Raw genomic sequence first — 15,539 nt, 5'->3', positions numbered from 1 at the left:
TTATTTTTGTCTCTGGTTACATGTCTATGGAAGAAACAGACTGGCCTCTAAAGCATGCTACATGGCTTTAAGAACATGCGAACACAGATGTATTGTGCAATGCAATAACAGGTCTTCAGTGTCCTCCCCAAACAGAGTGAACCTCGTGCAGTTCTCTCCAGCATCAGCTAGGCAAGCAAAAGTCCTTGTCATCCTCTGCAATTATGGAGCCGAATGAATTTTCCAAAACTAATGGGAGTTGCACTAAGTTTGAGGACTTAAACCAGGAAAAAACAATATAGGTCAGGCAGAGTGCCCAAGCTCTGTGACAGCCATGCCACACCAGGAGGCAAAACCAGAGTCAGCTCAAACCCAAAGTCCACTGATAAGCTCCTCCTGACAGAAAGTAAAGGATACAATGGGAATTATTCCTTTTGCTTGCAATTATCAGGCACCAGATCAGAGGATTGGATGAGAATTCACCAAAATTACACTGATAAGGGATACAGAAAACCCACGACCCCCTGCTCTGTTACCTTGAATGCTTGCAAAAGCCCTTCTTGCTGTATCAGCTGCTCCCCAAACGACCAAGGACTGCGAGGAGACTCCTAAAAGATGCCCGATTTTTGTGCAACATCTCCAGTGGCAGCCTTCCAAAGTTTTTACTTCATGATTTCTTGTGACTCTTTCTCCTTTGGGGAAATGCGAAAGCCTCCTCCTCAGGTTGAGAGAGGGGACAGATGTCTCTTTTCAAATTCTCCTGCTCTGGGTTTTGCTGTTGCCGCTGCCGCCGCCGTCACCGCCGCGGTGGTTAGACCACTTGCCTGCTGCCTTGCCGCGGAGCGGCGAGCATCCCAGGCACCCACGGCATCTGTGAAGTGGGATCAGTGCTAGGCTGGGTTGCACGAGGCGTGGGAGAGGTGAAGAAAGTGGGAAGCCAACTGAGGAGTCCCCTATCCCTCGATAGAGGTGAAACCAAGATCTTGCCTTTTCCCCCCCCAACTCTAAAGAGACTCACCCGCCCTGTCATCCGAAATCTCTGCCTTGCACATGGGCAGAAACCGTTCCTCAGGCTTCTCGGCTGCTTGGGCTGCCTGAGGACCTGCGGGTGTCCTCGGAGCGCGCGGCAGGTGCATTTCCCAAGTCCTCCCGAATCCGCCAAGCTCAGCGGAGGAACTGCAGGACTAGCCCCGAGGCGCTCGGCAGGCAGGCGGATTCCATCCTAAGGCTGCAGCCCGGCGTGTCCCCACTCCGACTCTGCACTCCGTACCTAACCAGCGTCACCTGCAGACTCAGACACCAGAGGAGTGTCTTAAGATAACAATGCTGCCCTGCCTGCCTCTCTCGCTCTTTCTTATACACGTAGGTTGGCAGCCAATAGGACTCTGTGCCACACTCCTCACAGGAGCACATTGGCTGGGCAGCCTGGCAGGGGGAGGGTTCTGAGGCCTACCGGCAATCTCCTTTGGTTAGCTGGCAGGCTGGGGTACCAGCTCTCCTAAACCTCCCAGCTTTGCAGCAGCGACTTCTTTTTTCTTTTTCTTTTTCTTTTTCCCCCACCCCCTCCAATCCCCCTCCCCGGCGAGGATAAGGAAGCACTGGATAAATTCGCGACTGCGTGCGGGGTTGGGAGTGAGGGTTGGAGTGTCAAAAGCCCGAGGAACAGGAAGTAGACGGGGAACTAATTACATTTTCTCCAATCTTCTGAGTTACAATAGTCATTTGTCCCAGCCCATTTTCTTTGCTTGCTTAACCAGAACTCCCAGAGATGGGGACACATTTGATGCGTTTTCCTTCTAATTTGAGGTTTCATTTGGTTGTTCTCTGCTTTTTGAGCCTCCCGAATTACTTAATTAGAAGTGAGCCCCCAAGTGAGAATTACCACTACCACGCGCGCCTACACACACACATACACACACACACACACACACACACACACACACACACACACACACACACACACACATCCATCGGAGATCCATGGGAAAGAAGGAGGCATAAGACCGCTGGAATCTGTAAGATGGCAGAGTCTTAGAAGCTCCGGACAGCTAAATTGAGACACCTCTCGCCCCCACACCAGAACTGTTGGGACAAAGGCAAACAGGAGAACTTGACGACACTGGGGAGACATTTAATATGCCCCCTGTCCAAAAAAAGAGAATAGCTTTGCCTATGATGTTTTTCTTCTGTGTATATCCTTTCACTCCAGTGGGTGTCAGGAAGAGGGACTCGGTTTTTTTTTTCCCCAAAGGAAGACTAGAGAAAGGAGAACAGGACCAGCCTTGTTTCTGTGAAGCAGGTGCTGTTGCTGAGCCTGTGAATCGAGGGATGGGGGGCGGTGAGAGAAGGAGAAAGGGAAGGAAAAGAGGAAAGAATGAAAGATAAAAATATTAACTTTGAGTTGAAGGGTGTGATAATATATTTTTGATATTCTAATAAAAGTGTGAAGACAAAATGCTTTATACTAACTGGTAAACTATACTAAATTTTGATGAGAGTTGGGAAAAGCTATTGTTGAAGAGTCATCCACTTCAATAGAAGAGCTGGAGGTTGAAACTGGCAAGATGTGGGGGGGATTTCCATTAAGTCATGTGATGAGGGATTATATAGAGGAGAATAGTCAGAAAGGGAGAGGGGTATCTGGATTTCGTTTCCTTGAGTTAAGGATAACATTAGAGATCATTTTGTGAAGAATTCAGAGTTAAGAAGTTTAATGCATGTTAAAGCAGTATATATCTGGGTTAGCTAAAAAGTGTCTGTTAGCCAGATGTTCTGAATGGGCAAGGTACTCTGAGAAACTGCATCTTTCCTACAAATCCTTGTTCCTGTCTTCCACTTGCTTCCTCCTCTGCATCCTAGCCAAGTTAATCCTTCTTTATGCTTCAGGTCTCTGAACTATAAAACACGCCAGAGAATGGTGGTCCAGTGGAGTATCAATACTATGATAAAATATCATGGTAAAACATTGAGAATTTAGCTGCTTCTGCCCTGCATAGCTGGTTGTCTCCAAGATTCCTAAAGGCAGAAGCCCACTGAACCTGTCCCAAGTAAGAACACATTGGAGGTTGGTGTTCTTGTGAAATAACTTGAAGAAGTGAGAAAATGGATGAAGGGTAGGAAAAATGTAACTCATATCAATGGAGGCAGCAAAGTGCCATGATCTCGGGGCTTGGGTGGGGGTTGATCATATGAAAATAAAGGAACCTGACTGTGTTTTCTTCTGTGATGACTTAAGCCACTCAGTGATATTTTAATGACAAAAAACACACATTAAAAACTTGACATGAGTTCATTGGATGAATGTATATGCATTGATGTAACCACTGTTCACACTATTTCCAACATTACAAGAAGCAAATTATTGATCCTGTTTTCTCAAAATCTTAAACTCACCCAAATGTGGGGACACCAGACCTTGAGCAGAAACCCACTTCCCCTTCGGCCTGGGAGCAGGCAGCTGTGTAATGTTTACTGAAAACAATTCAGTGCTAAAGCTCTTGATAGGGCTCAGATAAGGGCTTGCTCACTGAAATACCATGCTTTTGACACCCCCTATGGCTAGATGTCTCTTCCTGTTTCCCTGCTGTGTCTCCCTGATTCTGGGGCCTGAGATTAAACCACCAGCCAGGAGGGTGAGAAATCTGGAAAGAATGGTATGTAGATGGATGGCAGAAGTCCTTAAAAAAGGGAAGCTCTTTTTTTCTTGGGGAGACTTCTCCTGAGAGCTCTCTCCTAAGCGGACTGGGGTCTCCTCCTAAGCTGACTTGGGAAGATAAAGTTTTCTTAAAGCAACCAACTGGTCTCTGTGTCATCTATCCCAACCACCTCACTACATTCTCGGATGCAGGCCGCACAGCAGGTGCGACACCCAAAGAGAACTGCTATTCTAATACCCATTCTCAAAGAATGGCACTTGCTCTTAAGCTTTGAAAATATAGAATATTAGTGATCATAGTGATCTGCACCTTATTTCTTTCACTCATTACTGCATTGATTCTGTACTTTAATCTATTACTATTAGTGAACTTGCTCAAAATGTTACAGTGTTTATCTGTTGGTGCCCACCAGTCAACATTACTTCTGGATAAACATCAAGGAATGTAAATCACTAAATTTACATTTTACACATACAGTGGAGAAATTTATGTGGCAATGATTCAAAAGTCTACTTCCTGTCTGAAACATTTTTTATATGTACTGACAACGGTGAGGGTTGTCAATGATAAAAGACTAAATGTCTGAATGTGTGGGACCTTTTGCATATGTAATCTCATTTCTTATTCATAGACAAAAATACAAATTATGAATTACTATTTATTATTATGTATTAGTGTTATTGTTGTTTAGAAACTATAAATAAAAACATCACAAGATATCAAATTCAGTGTCTGCACTGTGTGTGTGTGTGTTTGTTTGTGTGTGTGTGTATACATGCTCAGTGAATAGAGCTAAGAGAACAGGAAGTGAATGAATTTCTCACTTCCACCTGGGGCTGGAGGTTTATCTGAGAAAGTTGGATGATCTGAGGAATGAACAGAGGGGCACAGGGGAAGTGAAAATGGGATACAGGCTTTATTTTATCAGGGAAGGACATACAGCACAGTAAACAAGCAGTCCAGGGGGACAAATAGTGAAAGAAATGGGAAATTATTTAAATTTCCAAACTACTGAAATTTATAGAAAAGCTACAATGGAAGAAAGGAAGTAAGAGTTCATGAATTTCTGGTAACTGGTTGCTGGGGTACAGAACTGACTGCCAATGGAAGCAATCAAACAGGTTTTATAAGAGTCAAGAAAAGAGGCCACAAAAATTTAAATACAGAACAGTGGACCTCAGGAGAAAAGTCAGGCTTACAACTAACAAAACTTGGTATTTTTTAGTTTTAAATAGTATAAATACTTGCATTTATGCTATCTACTGCATGTGATGTAGATAGAGACACTTGAGCTTATTCTATTCATCAAAAAAAAAAACCAACTAAAGACAAACATGGTTAAAAATATGCTCCAAAGAAAAGTATGAAGGCAGGCCTGGACACATAACTGTTGTTTTGCTACAGCACATTGCCTGTACACAAGAGTGAAGACTGAGTCACACCCATATCTCCTCATCTCACTTAAACATAAGAAGCCGCACAGAGATACCATCTGCTTTCTGTGAACTGCAATGTCTATCCTCACTTCTAGGTATGAGATTGCATCCATGTGTACAGGAACCAAGTGTTTCAGCAAAATATGGTGTCCTTTTGTTACCATACCCTCCATTGTTAAGCTTTTCTGTGTAAATTGACATCATAGAAGAAATCCAGATATCAACCTCTAACAATCCCAGCTGTAATGTTTTAAGAAGATGCCATAGTCACTTGTGGGAATTCATCCTACAGTGCATCACTTGTGCTTTCTAACACATCACTTGGTCTTTTCAAATTTAGGAACACATAAAAACTATAGTAGGCTACACACTATTCAAAAGCAGGCTTGTTCTTTCTGCCCATTCTCAATGCCCAGGAAAAGTAGGTACTTGGTGTTTGCTGAATGAATTGCTGTTATCTATGAAATATTGTTTGTGCTTTAGTTGCATATGGTTTTTGTAGGTTGATTTCATCAAGCACTTGACTATTATGTTGGCCTTAGCTTCCTCAACTGTTAAATAAGCTATTAAGCAAAGAGATAATCTAAGAGTTGTATGTAATTTTTCACATTTAGAGCTATTTCTGTTTCCTGGCCTTACTTTATCCCAAGGCAAATCCCTTTGCCTATCTACGTATCATGTCTTTCTATATGGTGGAGAAAAGGAAAAGATTTCATGAAGTCTTTAGCTCCTTAAGCACTCTTAGCAGAGTAATGAAGATGGCTGGAAAGCCCACTTGCTAATATATACTTTTTGCAGTAATTCACAATGAAATGTGCTAATATACCTATGTATTATTTTTCAAATATGTCAAGCTTAGGAAGAAAACATACATCAATTCATCAATTCTTCTTTTTCCCTTCCACTCTTTAAATGTGGCCTTAAACATAACTGGCTCAACTGGATTGAACTATTCAATTAGATTAATCTTGTAGAATGCATGGCACATACTTTTGTCTTTTAAAGGGCACGCATTTGCATTTGTCAATAAGTTACATCGGGTAGGTTGGGACAGCAATTGTTTCAAAGCTGGGTCCTATATGAAAAGGTGGTGAATTCTATTTATAGAGTAGGAACTGAGCCAAGCACAGTCTTCCAGCCCCTGGTGTTTGAATCAGCACTGAACAGGTGATGTTGGAAGGATGTGCTTTTGAAGTAAGTTATTGCTTATCAGGTGGAAATCCACGCAAATATCTGATGACAACATCCCCCCAAAATTTGCTTATCTTATATTGTTTATGGCATACAGCATTTAATGACAGCAGCCTGCTCTAAAGGAAGCAGAATTTACACGCACTCTGGATGGTGATACTATTGCTACTAATACTTAGGGATGGAGTTGACATCTGCCTTGCTCTTGACAGAGTTTGCATTGATCTTGATCACAACCTGCATTATTCTTTTATTACTTTCCCACTGATTAGGATTGCTAAGAAACTTTTGTTTCCTCTCTACTCTATTCTATTCACTGGATATTATAAAATTAAATGCTTAACCTTTCTTTGAGCTAAGTCTGCTTTCCCTATCAACCACAGGGTCTCAACATCTTTTATTGCTTATCGTATATAATGGTTGTGGCAGAAGTGAAATTCGAAAGTTGCAAGTAAAAGTTCTATTTTGCTTAACAGTTTGAGTTACATTGACTTCCTTCTTTGCATCTTTTTTTTTTGCAATTGCTCTATCTATACCAATACTGTAAATGTTATCTTTAAATATTCTGCAAAGTCCATATTGAGTCAAAATGTATACATGTACAATTATTTATCGCCCACCCTCTTAATCCAACAGACAAATGCAACTAAGAAGTTGTGTTTTTTTTTCAAAGAAGCCACATTCAAAAAACCTTAAGAATGTACATTTTTATCTAGAATGACACCCCTCGCCTCCCTCCTCCTGCTTTGAAGAAGAACCCTTTAAGGTGTGTGCTAGTGTGTGCCTTTTCCCAAGCCATTTGGATGATGCTGCCATAGGAGATATTTTTGCATTACAAAGACGCAGTTCTGAGAATGCAGATCAGGTAGTTAATAACTAAGAGCCTGGGGGATGGAAAGGAGGAGAGAGGCAGGAGCATCATCAGCCAGCTGGGGGCTGACCTGATTCCCTAGAATCCCCAGCCCTCTTCCTCTTTGCTCCCAACATCCTTCCTTCCCTTTTTCTCGTCCCCCCCCACCCCTCTTTTCCCTTCCCCAGATAAGCAGCTCCGGGAAACAAAGAGCTGGGCTCTCAGACCTCAGCGCTGGAACCTAGGGCTCTCTGAGAAGCATCTCATTTCGGGGACCAGGGCTCTCGGAGCTCTGTGTCGCCTCCCCAACCTCCCCCGCCTCCCTTGCTTGCTCGTTGCTCCCTCCCTGCTCGCTGCCTCCCCCACCATAGCAGCTCTGGGAGGAAGGCGGCCAGGGCTCAAGATGGCTTTAACCGGGCTCTGCGCCCTGTTAGCCTGCTGCTGGGGGCCGGCTGCGGTGCTGGCCACAGCTGCCGGAGACGTGGATCCATCCAAGGAGCTGGAGTGCAAGCTCAAGAGCATCACTGTGTCAGCGCTGCCCTTCCTGCGCGAGAACGACCTGAGCATCATGCACAGTCCCTCGGCCTCCGAACCCAAGCTCCTCTTTTCTGTGCGCAATGACTTCCCGGGAGAAATGGTCGTGGTGGACGACCTAGAGAACACGGAGCTACCCTACTTCGTGCTGGGTGAGTCCCCGGAGAGGTAGAAGAGGTCGGAGGAGGTACTGGACCGGCGCCCCCACCCCCCCACTCGGCCGGCTCCACACATCCACTCGCTGCCTCCACTCCCCTCCCCCACACTACCTCCCTGGATCCGCCCCACTGCTGGACCTCTCTCCACACCCACTTGCAGGCCAGCACTTGGGCCTTGGTGCACCTGATGTCTCCCCACATCTGATCTTTCTAAAGACCTGACAACCCCTCCCCCCTTCTCAGCTACCTTGCCCCAAAGGAACAGGTTGCTGGAGCTGAGCTTCTCTGAAACCTTCCTCAGCCTTGAGCTGGGAGTTTTCTTTCAGGAACACATCAGAACAGCGTCAGTTTCCAGCCCAACTCTCATAGGCCTCTCTCCCTGCTTGCATGCCACATGCTTAGTTACAGCTTTGGGCCCCCACACCCACCCACTACCATCTCCAGACCTTGGGAACAGGAATTCTGTGGTCACCTTGTGGGCATGTAAGCCTCACTGCAAGGGCTGATCTTCACTTATCCAGAGACCCCCATTTTTCACCAGGGCTTTGATACCCATCCTTCTGAACAAGTTTCTTATGTGACTGGAGTTCCTCTTGGGAAGTTGTAACCCCATGCCTAAATATAACCACCTCCTTATTCAGGCACCTTCCTGACTTCTTAAATTCTCTTGTTTAAGGAAATGGCCCAACTGTGTGGCTCAACTATTATTACTATTGCTCTCCTCTGTTCTCTAAACTTGCTTAGGTAGGTATAGATATTCATGCACACAGAATGGCCTCTCTAGGCAAGAGACTTTTCTTTCCTCTGTTTATATCTCTCTGATTCCTTCCACATAATTTTCTAACAGTCACAAAATTCCTTCAGATACTGAATCTTATTTCACATTGACTCTACCCTTTTTGTTTTTATTACCAGAGTCTTGCAAAAACATCACAGGCTCATGTGACTTGGGTACCATTTCTCTACTTCTCCATCTGAAGCTCCACATCTCTCCATGCTCCCCACACCCAATTGTGCAGTCCATTTCTCCAAAATACAATGTAGGTAGTCTCACAATATGCTTCACCCATTCTAGTTTTGTTCAGGAGAGAAGTTAAGGATAAGCATAACCATAATTCAGTCTCTAGAAGCAAAGAAGAAAAGAAAGAGAGAGAGAGAGATGAGAGAGAGAGAGAGAGAGAGAGAGAGAGAGAAAACAGAGCACACGCAGGATACTATTACATTTACTTAACATCCTGAAAACTCTAGTTCATTTTGCATGAATATGTGAATATGGTTCCCTGCTGGCCATGTGTAGGTTGAAGCCACAGGTGAAATTATAACCTCTCTCCCTGGTCTTCTCTCACAAAGATTCCTCTTTATACTGAGAGCATTTAGGGAGCAGGTTGAGTAAACCCTCATTCCTGAATGCCAATGGAAAAGTAATTTTAAAAATTGCCTTCTCCTATGAAAAGTTCATTTACAGTTCCCAGAGAGCAACTCAGTTAAACCCCTTGAAGGCAACCTACACATGTGTGAATGGATTATTTTATTTTTCTTGCATGAAAAATACCAATAACATAATAAAGACTGGGAACTGGCTAGAAATAGGAACAGTGGGGATATACTACTCTTTACAGCATACAATTTGTTGAGTTATTCAGTGGACGTAAAGTTTGTGTTGAAGTCATACTGATGTGCAAATACAATCTGTTGGTCATGCTTTGTAAGAGTGAATGTGGAGAATTATATATTTCTAAAGAGGTTGTTTGGGGTTCTGCATGCCTTATTTACTGTGCATAAAGGTGGACATATGTGGGTGAAAAGGTGAAGTTGGATTAGCAGGTACTCAGAACTCCACTTCTTTCTTTGAAGAATCCCAAAGCCAGGGGAGTATACTGTGATATACTGTGATATACCTATATGAGCTAGATGTCCAAAGCTCAGATGTTCAAGAATGGGTTTTCTGCACCTTTGTACAAAGCTGCCCACTGCAGCACACTGTTGGGGTTGCTATGGTAACCTACTGCACTGAGGCCTTTACACAGAGGCACAGGCACTTTCACTTCAGAATCAGAAAGTACATGATTGTGCTCCAACCTTTCAGTCAGCAAAATAAGCTCAGAACCAGTGATTTGGTGGTGTCTGTCCCCTTTGTCCTGGAATTCCCAAAAGAGCAGCATCTAAGTGAGCAGAACAAGAGGAGTCCAAGTTCATGGAGGACAGACTGAAGGGTATCTGTTCTTGAAGTTGACTTCTGTGGTTCTGAGTACTACAACTTAAGACTTCTGGTGAGGGATGTAACAATCCCTGGTAGATCTCTCACCCTTCTCTGGAAGCAAACTAGCTACCAGTCAGTAGTTCTGGGACTTTACGAAGCCCAGGACAGAGAAGATAATTAAACACGCCAGCCCAGATACTCTCTAGTCAACAGGAACACAGATACTTGTGTGTTTGGATGTTGGCACACAGGAATGCTGAGGAAAGAGACGCTTCTGTGAGAAGGCCAGGCCCCATGGAGCATGGATGTGACAGGGCCTTGGCCAAAATTGGGACTTGTAACTCCTGGAAAAAAATGAGAATAAACAAATGTTGGCTTTCTTTTGCTCTGAGGATCGAGTCAGACTTTTCTCATTCCAAGCAAGGGTCTTTAAAAAGTGATCTTGCTGCCAACTCTTCGAGCCCAATTATCCTTTTAGATCAGCTGCAGTTTTCATGATTCTTTTAAGTTTTTGCACATGCCTTCCTTCTTCCTAGAGGACTCTCTGTCCTTCCCCCACTCACAGGTGTCCAGTTGTGTGAACGTGACACCCATGTTACCTTTTGTGAAACCTTCCCCAACACCTCCATAGACTACAGCCATCTGGAGCACTTTTGTATCTGTTTGCAAAGACTAGGGTGAATATATATATATATATGTATACACACACACACATATATATATATGTGTGTGTGTGTGTGTGTGTGTGTGTGTGTGTGTGTAATTTCAAAAGGTGTGTTTGACTTGGCTTTGTCTAGGAGAACTGAAGGTATTTGGTGTGGCTATGTAAGGAGATTAGCCTGGCTAGAGTGGAACCTCGATATAAGAATGGCAGGACTGCATGTGGTTCTGGAGAGTAGGATTCTGCTCTCCACAGGTCAGGCATGGAGTGATGACTTGACACAGAAAGCAGTGACACATGGCATGTGGCTCCAGAGATCATTGCAACTATCAGCCCTGTCCATTTTACATGAAAGATACTCTACATGGTAGGGCAGAAGGCATCCTTGCCTCCTGTTCTTTGAGGTGGAAGTTGCAGACTGTGGTGCAAGGGTAAGATGGCACTTTAAGATATGTCTTCTGTGACTGTCCAGAGCTTTGAACTGAAATGTTTATATTCAGGTCCCATCTCTCTAGCTTGCCTCCCTTCCCACAAATATGAATTTTACTGTGGGTGATTGTCTTCTTTATGGTACTTGTCAGGAAACTCCAAGTCAGATGATGTACACCTCTGCTTTAGGGTATGTTGTGAAGGTTTTTAAAGAATTGCAAAGCAGCTGTGATTTCTAACTGAAAATATTTGGGTATATAAGCCATATTATTCTCTTGGGAGAATTCAAAGGTATACTAAATTAATATCTCAACTAATTCTTCTCTTGACTTTAATAACAGCAGATATTCCTGCTTCATGGGGCATATTTGATCTTGGTATATGGTTAGTGTGAAGAGGGATGCTCATCTTTTCTGTGGTGGGAAGAGGTTGTGTTTATCATTCCTAATGACACCTGAAGAGGATATTCTGCTTCAAACCCAACTCTTGAGCCTTTGCAGGTGTAGACCATAGTGAGGAGATAGCTTGTCTTTATGCCTTGGTGTTTGACATTAGCTGTTGTGGAGCTAATGGGAGAAAGTACACCTAAGGATGAATCAGTTAACCTGTAGAGGTGTAATAAGGACCCGCATACAAGATTCTGTCAAAAGTGTCTGGAGCAGTCCAGTGTGGTGGTTTTACAGAACAGGCTATGAAGTTACATCTGGTGTCAGCCTCTGGCTTGCCACCCTTTCCAACAATAGAGAAGACTAAAGATCATGAGAGATAAATAAATTGTTCAGGGTCTCTTTGTTAATAATGGATAAATCTGTCACTTAAACATAGGACAGGATTATATGACATTTACGCTTTTCTCTATGCCTTTCACTGTAAGCGTTAATCTTTTTTCAAAATCTTTTACACAGTTAGATAAAGGATTTCTGGCAATGAATAGGATAGAGAAAACATACTCACCTGCTTTATTCAGAGAAATCCTTTGTGTGTAAATGTCTCTTGAACAGCTTTATCCATTTAGTGTTTCCTTATACAAGCCTTGATGCAGAAGGTGAACTCCATCAAGAAGCACCCTATAAGTTTTATTTAGCTATGAAGGACTTGAAAATTTTTACTCATAGTCCTGTCCCTTTACTACTTGGAGGTATTTTTTGGCATCCAGAGGCTGGGTGATGATGATGATGATACGTTCAATATTCTGGATGGTGCCCCCCACCCCGGCAGAAATGCCAGCTGAGAATAGAGGGGGAGGGGCCCATGAGGCCATGTAGAAACCCTATGTGTGTGGCTCTTGTAGGAAGCTTCTGAATTCTGTTACATGGTCTTGCACTTAGAATTCACTGTCAGAGGCCAGTGAGCTATCCCAAAGTGAGCAACTGGCTTCTTATACAACAAAAGACAGCATTTTCTCCTTACAGGTAGGTTTGAACTAACAAGAAGTAATTGAAGCACTTCAATATCCCTCACTTCTTTTCACAGATCTCTCCATTTTCCATGGAAAGGGGAACTTTAAAATGTATTTCCTGTATTGCTTTTCTGTACAGTGAACTGTTTAGGTTAACAGTGAACAAATTTATACAGAGTGGCGACCTCATCTGAGACACGGTGGGATGAATGATGGCAATCTTAAGCAGGAGTTTCCAGCACTTAAACAACACATACTAGCAGAAGGCGCTAATTTATAGTATTGAGAGGGTTATTATTTACTGTTTCCCACAGAAATGTAGATTTTTGCATCAAAGGAGTTTTGAATACAGGAATGATGAATTTTATGATGCTTCAAGTGTTCCTCAAGATGTGCTGACACAGCTTAAATTCAGGATATTGGAGCTCATGAAAGAAAAATAAATACCAGCTTAATTTCTTTATTCCTCTTTTAGAGGGAAGATTGAGATCTTGTTTTATAGAGCAATGACATACACATACATATGCATGTGTATAAACACACACATATCCCCTCCTATGCTTGCTTACTCCTTAGCTTTTTTCCTTTATTCTCCCCTCCCTTTCCTAGTTTTAAATATGGTTAAACTTAAATGGCTAAGAGCTTATCAGATGAATGTCAGTTTATGAGGACAGAATTCGGTCCATTCTTAGCAGTGTCAGCATCTAATGTCTTCACTTATACCATGTTCAGATACATGCCCACAGACAATAAAGAAGCTCTGCTTTAAGCACATTAATCACCCAGGACAAGTTAGCCCATGACAATTTCTAATGCATTACAATGACATCTATCACCATATGACTTTGATCACAGATATGAAACACTTTAAAACTTTTATAAGAAGATCAAAATATCTCCATAGTCCTTCATGAGGATTCTTCTCAAGCAACAAAATTCTGAAAAATTAGATTATTACAGATGGAAATCTGAACTGATATCACAACTTATGTAAAAGTGGCCTTGAAAATGTGCCCACCGAAAGATCAAGCCGTTTCACTTCTAGCTACGTGTCACACAGCACAGAGCATCTTCAGTGTACACACAGGAATGTTTGTAAAAATGCTGTTGGGAATAGCAAAACCTGGACATACCAGTAGTAAAAGAATGGAGGTAAATATGGTAACATATTCACCTTGTACAATATGACCTAGCCATCCTGTTTAATGGCAGGTACAGATGTGGTCAAATGTTTATGCAAAGAAAGGACACAAAACACAAAATGAAGAATGGTGTCACATCTAAGAGAAAAGGTCCTGATGAGGAGGGAAAGAAAAAGAGGGAGAGTTTGAAGACTTGGTTGTTTGTTTGTATTGTTTAGTTTTGAAAGATATGCTTTGGTTTTTAGAATAATTTTAGATACATGAACACTCAGGCCCTCCTCTTGCTAACCTTTAGGTTAGCATGGAGTATTTTGTTTGTTTGTTTGTTTGTTTGTTTTGTCTCAGTTGAAGAACCAGCTTTGGCCTTCTGCTCAAGGTCCTATCCATGACAATGCATTCCATTTAGTTGTCCTGTTTCTTTGGCTTCTCCTGCCAATGATAGATTCTCAGACTAGTTCTTAATGACCTTGACAGTTTATTTGTAGAATGTTTTCCCGCTGGGATTGGCTGGTCTTTTCCCAGTAATTAGAAGAAGTGTGGAGTTTGGGGATGAAGCTATGTCTTGTAATTTCTCTTATACAATATCAACATGGCTGCTCACAGGTACTGTTGAGCTTGACTACCTGGTGAAGTTGTGCTGTGAGGTCTCCTCTGTAGAGGTTCACTTCTCTCCTCATTACATACTCTACTCCAGCAGAATACATTGCTCACAGACCACACGAAGCTACCTATGGTCCGCTTGTTTTATAGGCTTAGTGTCTGTATAAATTATTTAAATCATCCTATATGAGAGAATGTATTTTCTCTTGATTTATTTATTTATTCATTCATTCATAACAAATGTACTCATAAATATTTATTTTATATTTGGTGCTTTAATTCAATACTGTTGCATTGCTCCAATTGCTTGTTCTAGCTTTGCCTAATGGGATCTCTCAGTAGCCTTTGATGTGTTTCATTCACCCCCAACAGTGTGGAGTTTTGTTTTAAGACTATTTTACCTTTAGCCAATGTTAAGTTCTTCTAGGTTTATCCAGCTTATTCATCATCCCTACCTGAAGTAGTTCTGTCTGTAAGGATCCCTGATTCCTTGTAGGAAAATGGTATTAGAAACCAAGATCTAGGCACCAGCAATGATTTTATGCACCAAATAGTGTATAAATTGTGCATAGTGCATAAATTGTTGCTTCTACTCTGTCAATTGTCAGAACAAAATGTGTATTCTGACTCATATACACATGTATTCACAGTGTTTCTGCGTGTAACATCTGTAGGTATATTAAGCTAAGCATTAATTAATTCTCATGACCCTACCTTTATTCCACTCTCTATATTATTAATGGATCCATGACTTGTTCTACACTTCCCTTTCTGATTATCTCACTTTGACAATGAGAAACATGGTTCTGATTGGCTGACATCCAGTTATCAATGCTGGTGTGCAGTTAACAGCAGTTACTAGAACTTGCTTATTTACACTCCTGTGAGAGATGACTTTAGCAGCTAGAGCACATTTTTGGGTACAGTTTCTTTGACTTTAGTCTTAAACACTACTTACTTCCAAATTTGCTTGGGCTGGCACTTACCCCTCACTGCCTTTGGTGAGATTGTTCACATGTCTCTATTAGAGTTTGTCACACTCTTTAGCCTATCTTAGGGTCCTCAAACCTCGTAAATTATTTCTTTTATTTTAAATTTTTGGCATTAGAGTTGACTCTTCATACACTGAAGTTGTATGTTTTTATAAGTGTACATGCATTGGTGCCTCTCATATTTCCCTTTTGTAGTAATAAATCCATAGCTATGGAATTATACAGAGTAATTTGACTATCTGACAAAATACCCTGGCCTTTCTTCTTCCCATCCTCATTTCCTTATCCCCAGACTCTGGGTGGATCAGACTG

General features: G+C 42.2%; 2 protein-coding genes across 5 annotated transcripts in view; one reads left to right on the top strand and one right to left on the bottom strand.

Annotated features, from left to right (window-relative positions):
- Brinp2 (BMP/retinoic acid inducible neural specific 2) overlaps nucleotides 1-1,350 on the bottom strand; it is a 103,047-nt gene extending 101,697 nt beyond the window's left edge. The window contains exons 1-2 of one of the 3 annotated variants that reach the window (XM_005071324.4): nucleotides 998-1,349; nucleotides 516-850 (exon numbers count right to left, since the gene is read on the bottom strand). The gene's annotated coding sequence lies outside the window, so the exon portion shown is untranslated. Of the gene's footprint in view, nucleotides 1-515 lie in introns of all 3 variants that reach the window. The other 2 variants (XM_040737737.1, XM_040737736.1) reach the window with 2 other exon arrangements.
- Nucleotides 1,351-7,093: 5,743 nt separating this feature from the next.
- Nucleotides 7,094-15,539, top strand: part of Astn1 (astrotactin 1) — a 311,034-nt gene continuing 302,588 nt past the window's right edge. The window contains exon 1 of one of the 2 annotated variants that reach the window (XM_005071325.4): nucleotides 7,094-7,798. In XM_005071325.4, coding sequence (XP_005071382.1) covers nucleotides 7,516-7,798 — 283 coding nt within the window. In that variant the 5' untranslated portion in view covers nucleotides 7,094-7,515. The remainder of the gene's footprint in view (nucleotides 7,799-15,539) is intronic. The other variant, XM_005071326.4, reaches the window with a different exon arrangement.

Source organism: Mesocricetus auratus, unplaced genomic scaffold, assembly GCF_017639785.1.
Source record: "Mesocricetus auratus isolate SY011 unplaced genomic scaffold, BCM_Maur_2.0 Super-Scaffold_100676, whole genome shotgun sequence".
NCBI lineage: Eukaryota > Metazoa > Chordata > Mammalia > Rodentia > Cricetidae > Mesocricetus > Mesocricetus auratus.
The sequence above is the reverse complement of the archived record's forward strand: the minus strand, read 5'-3'. Positions and strand labels throughout refer to the sequence as shown.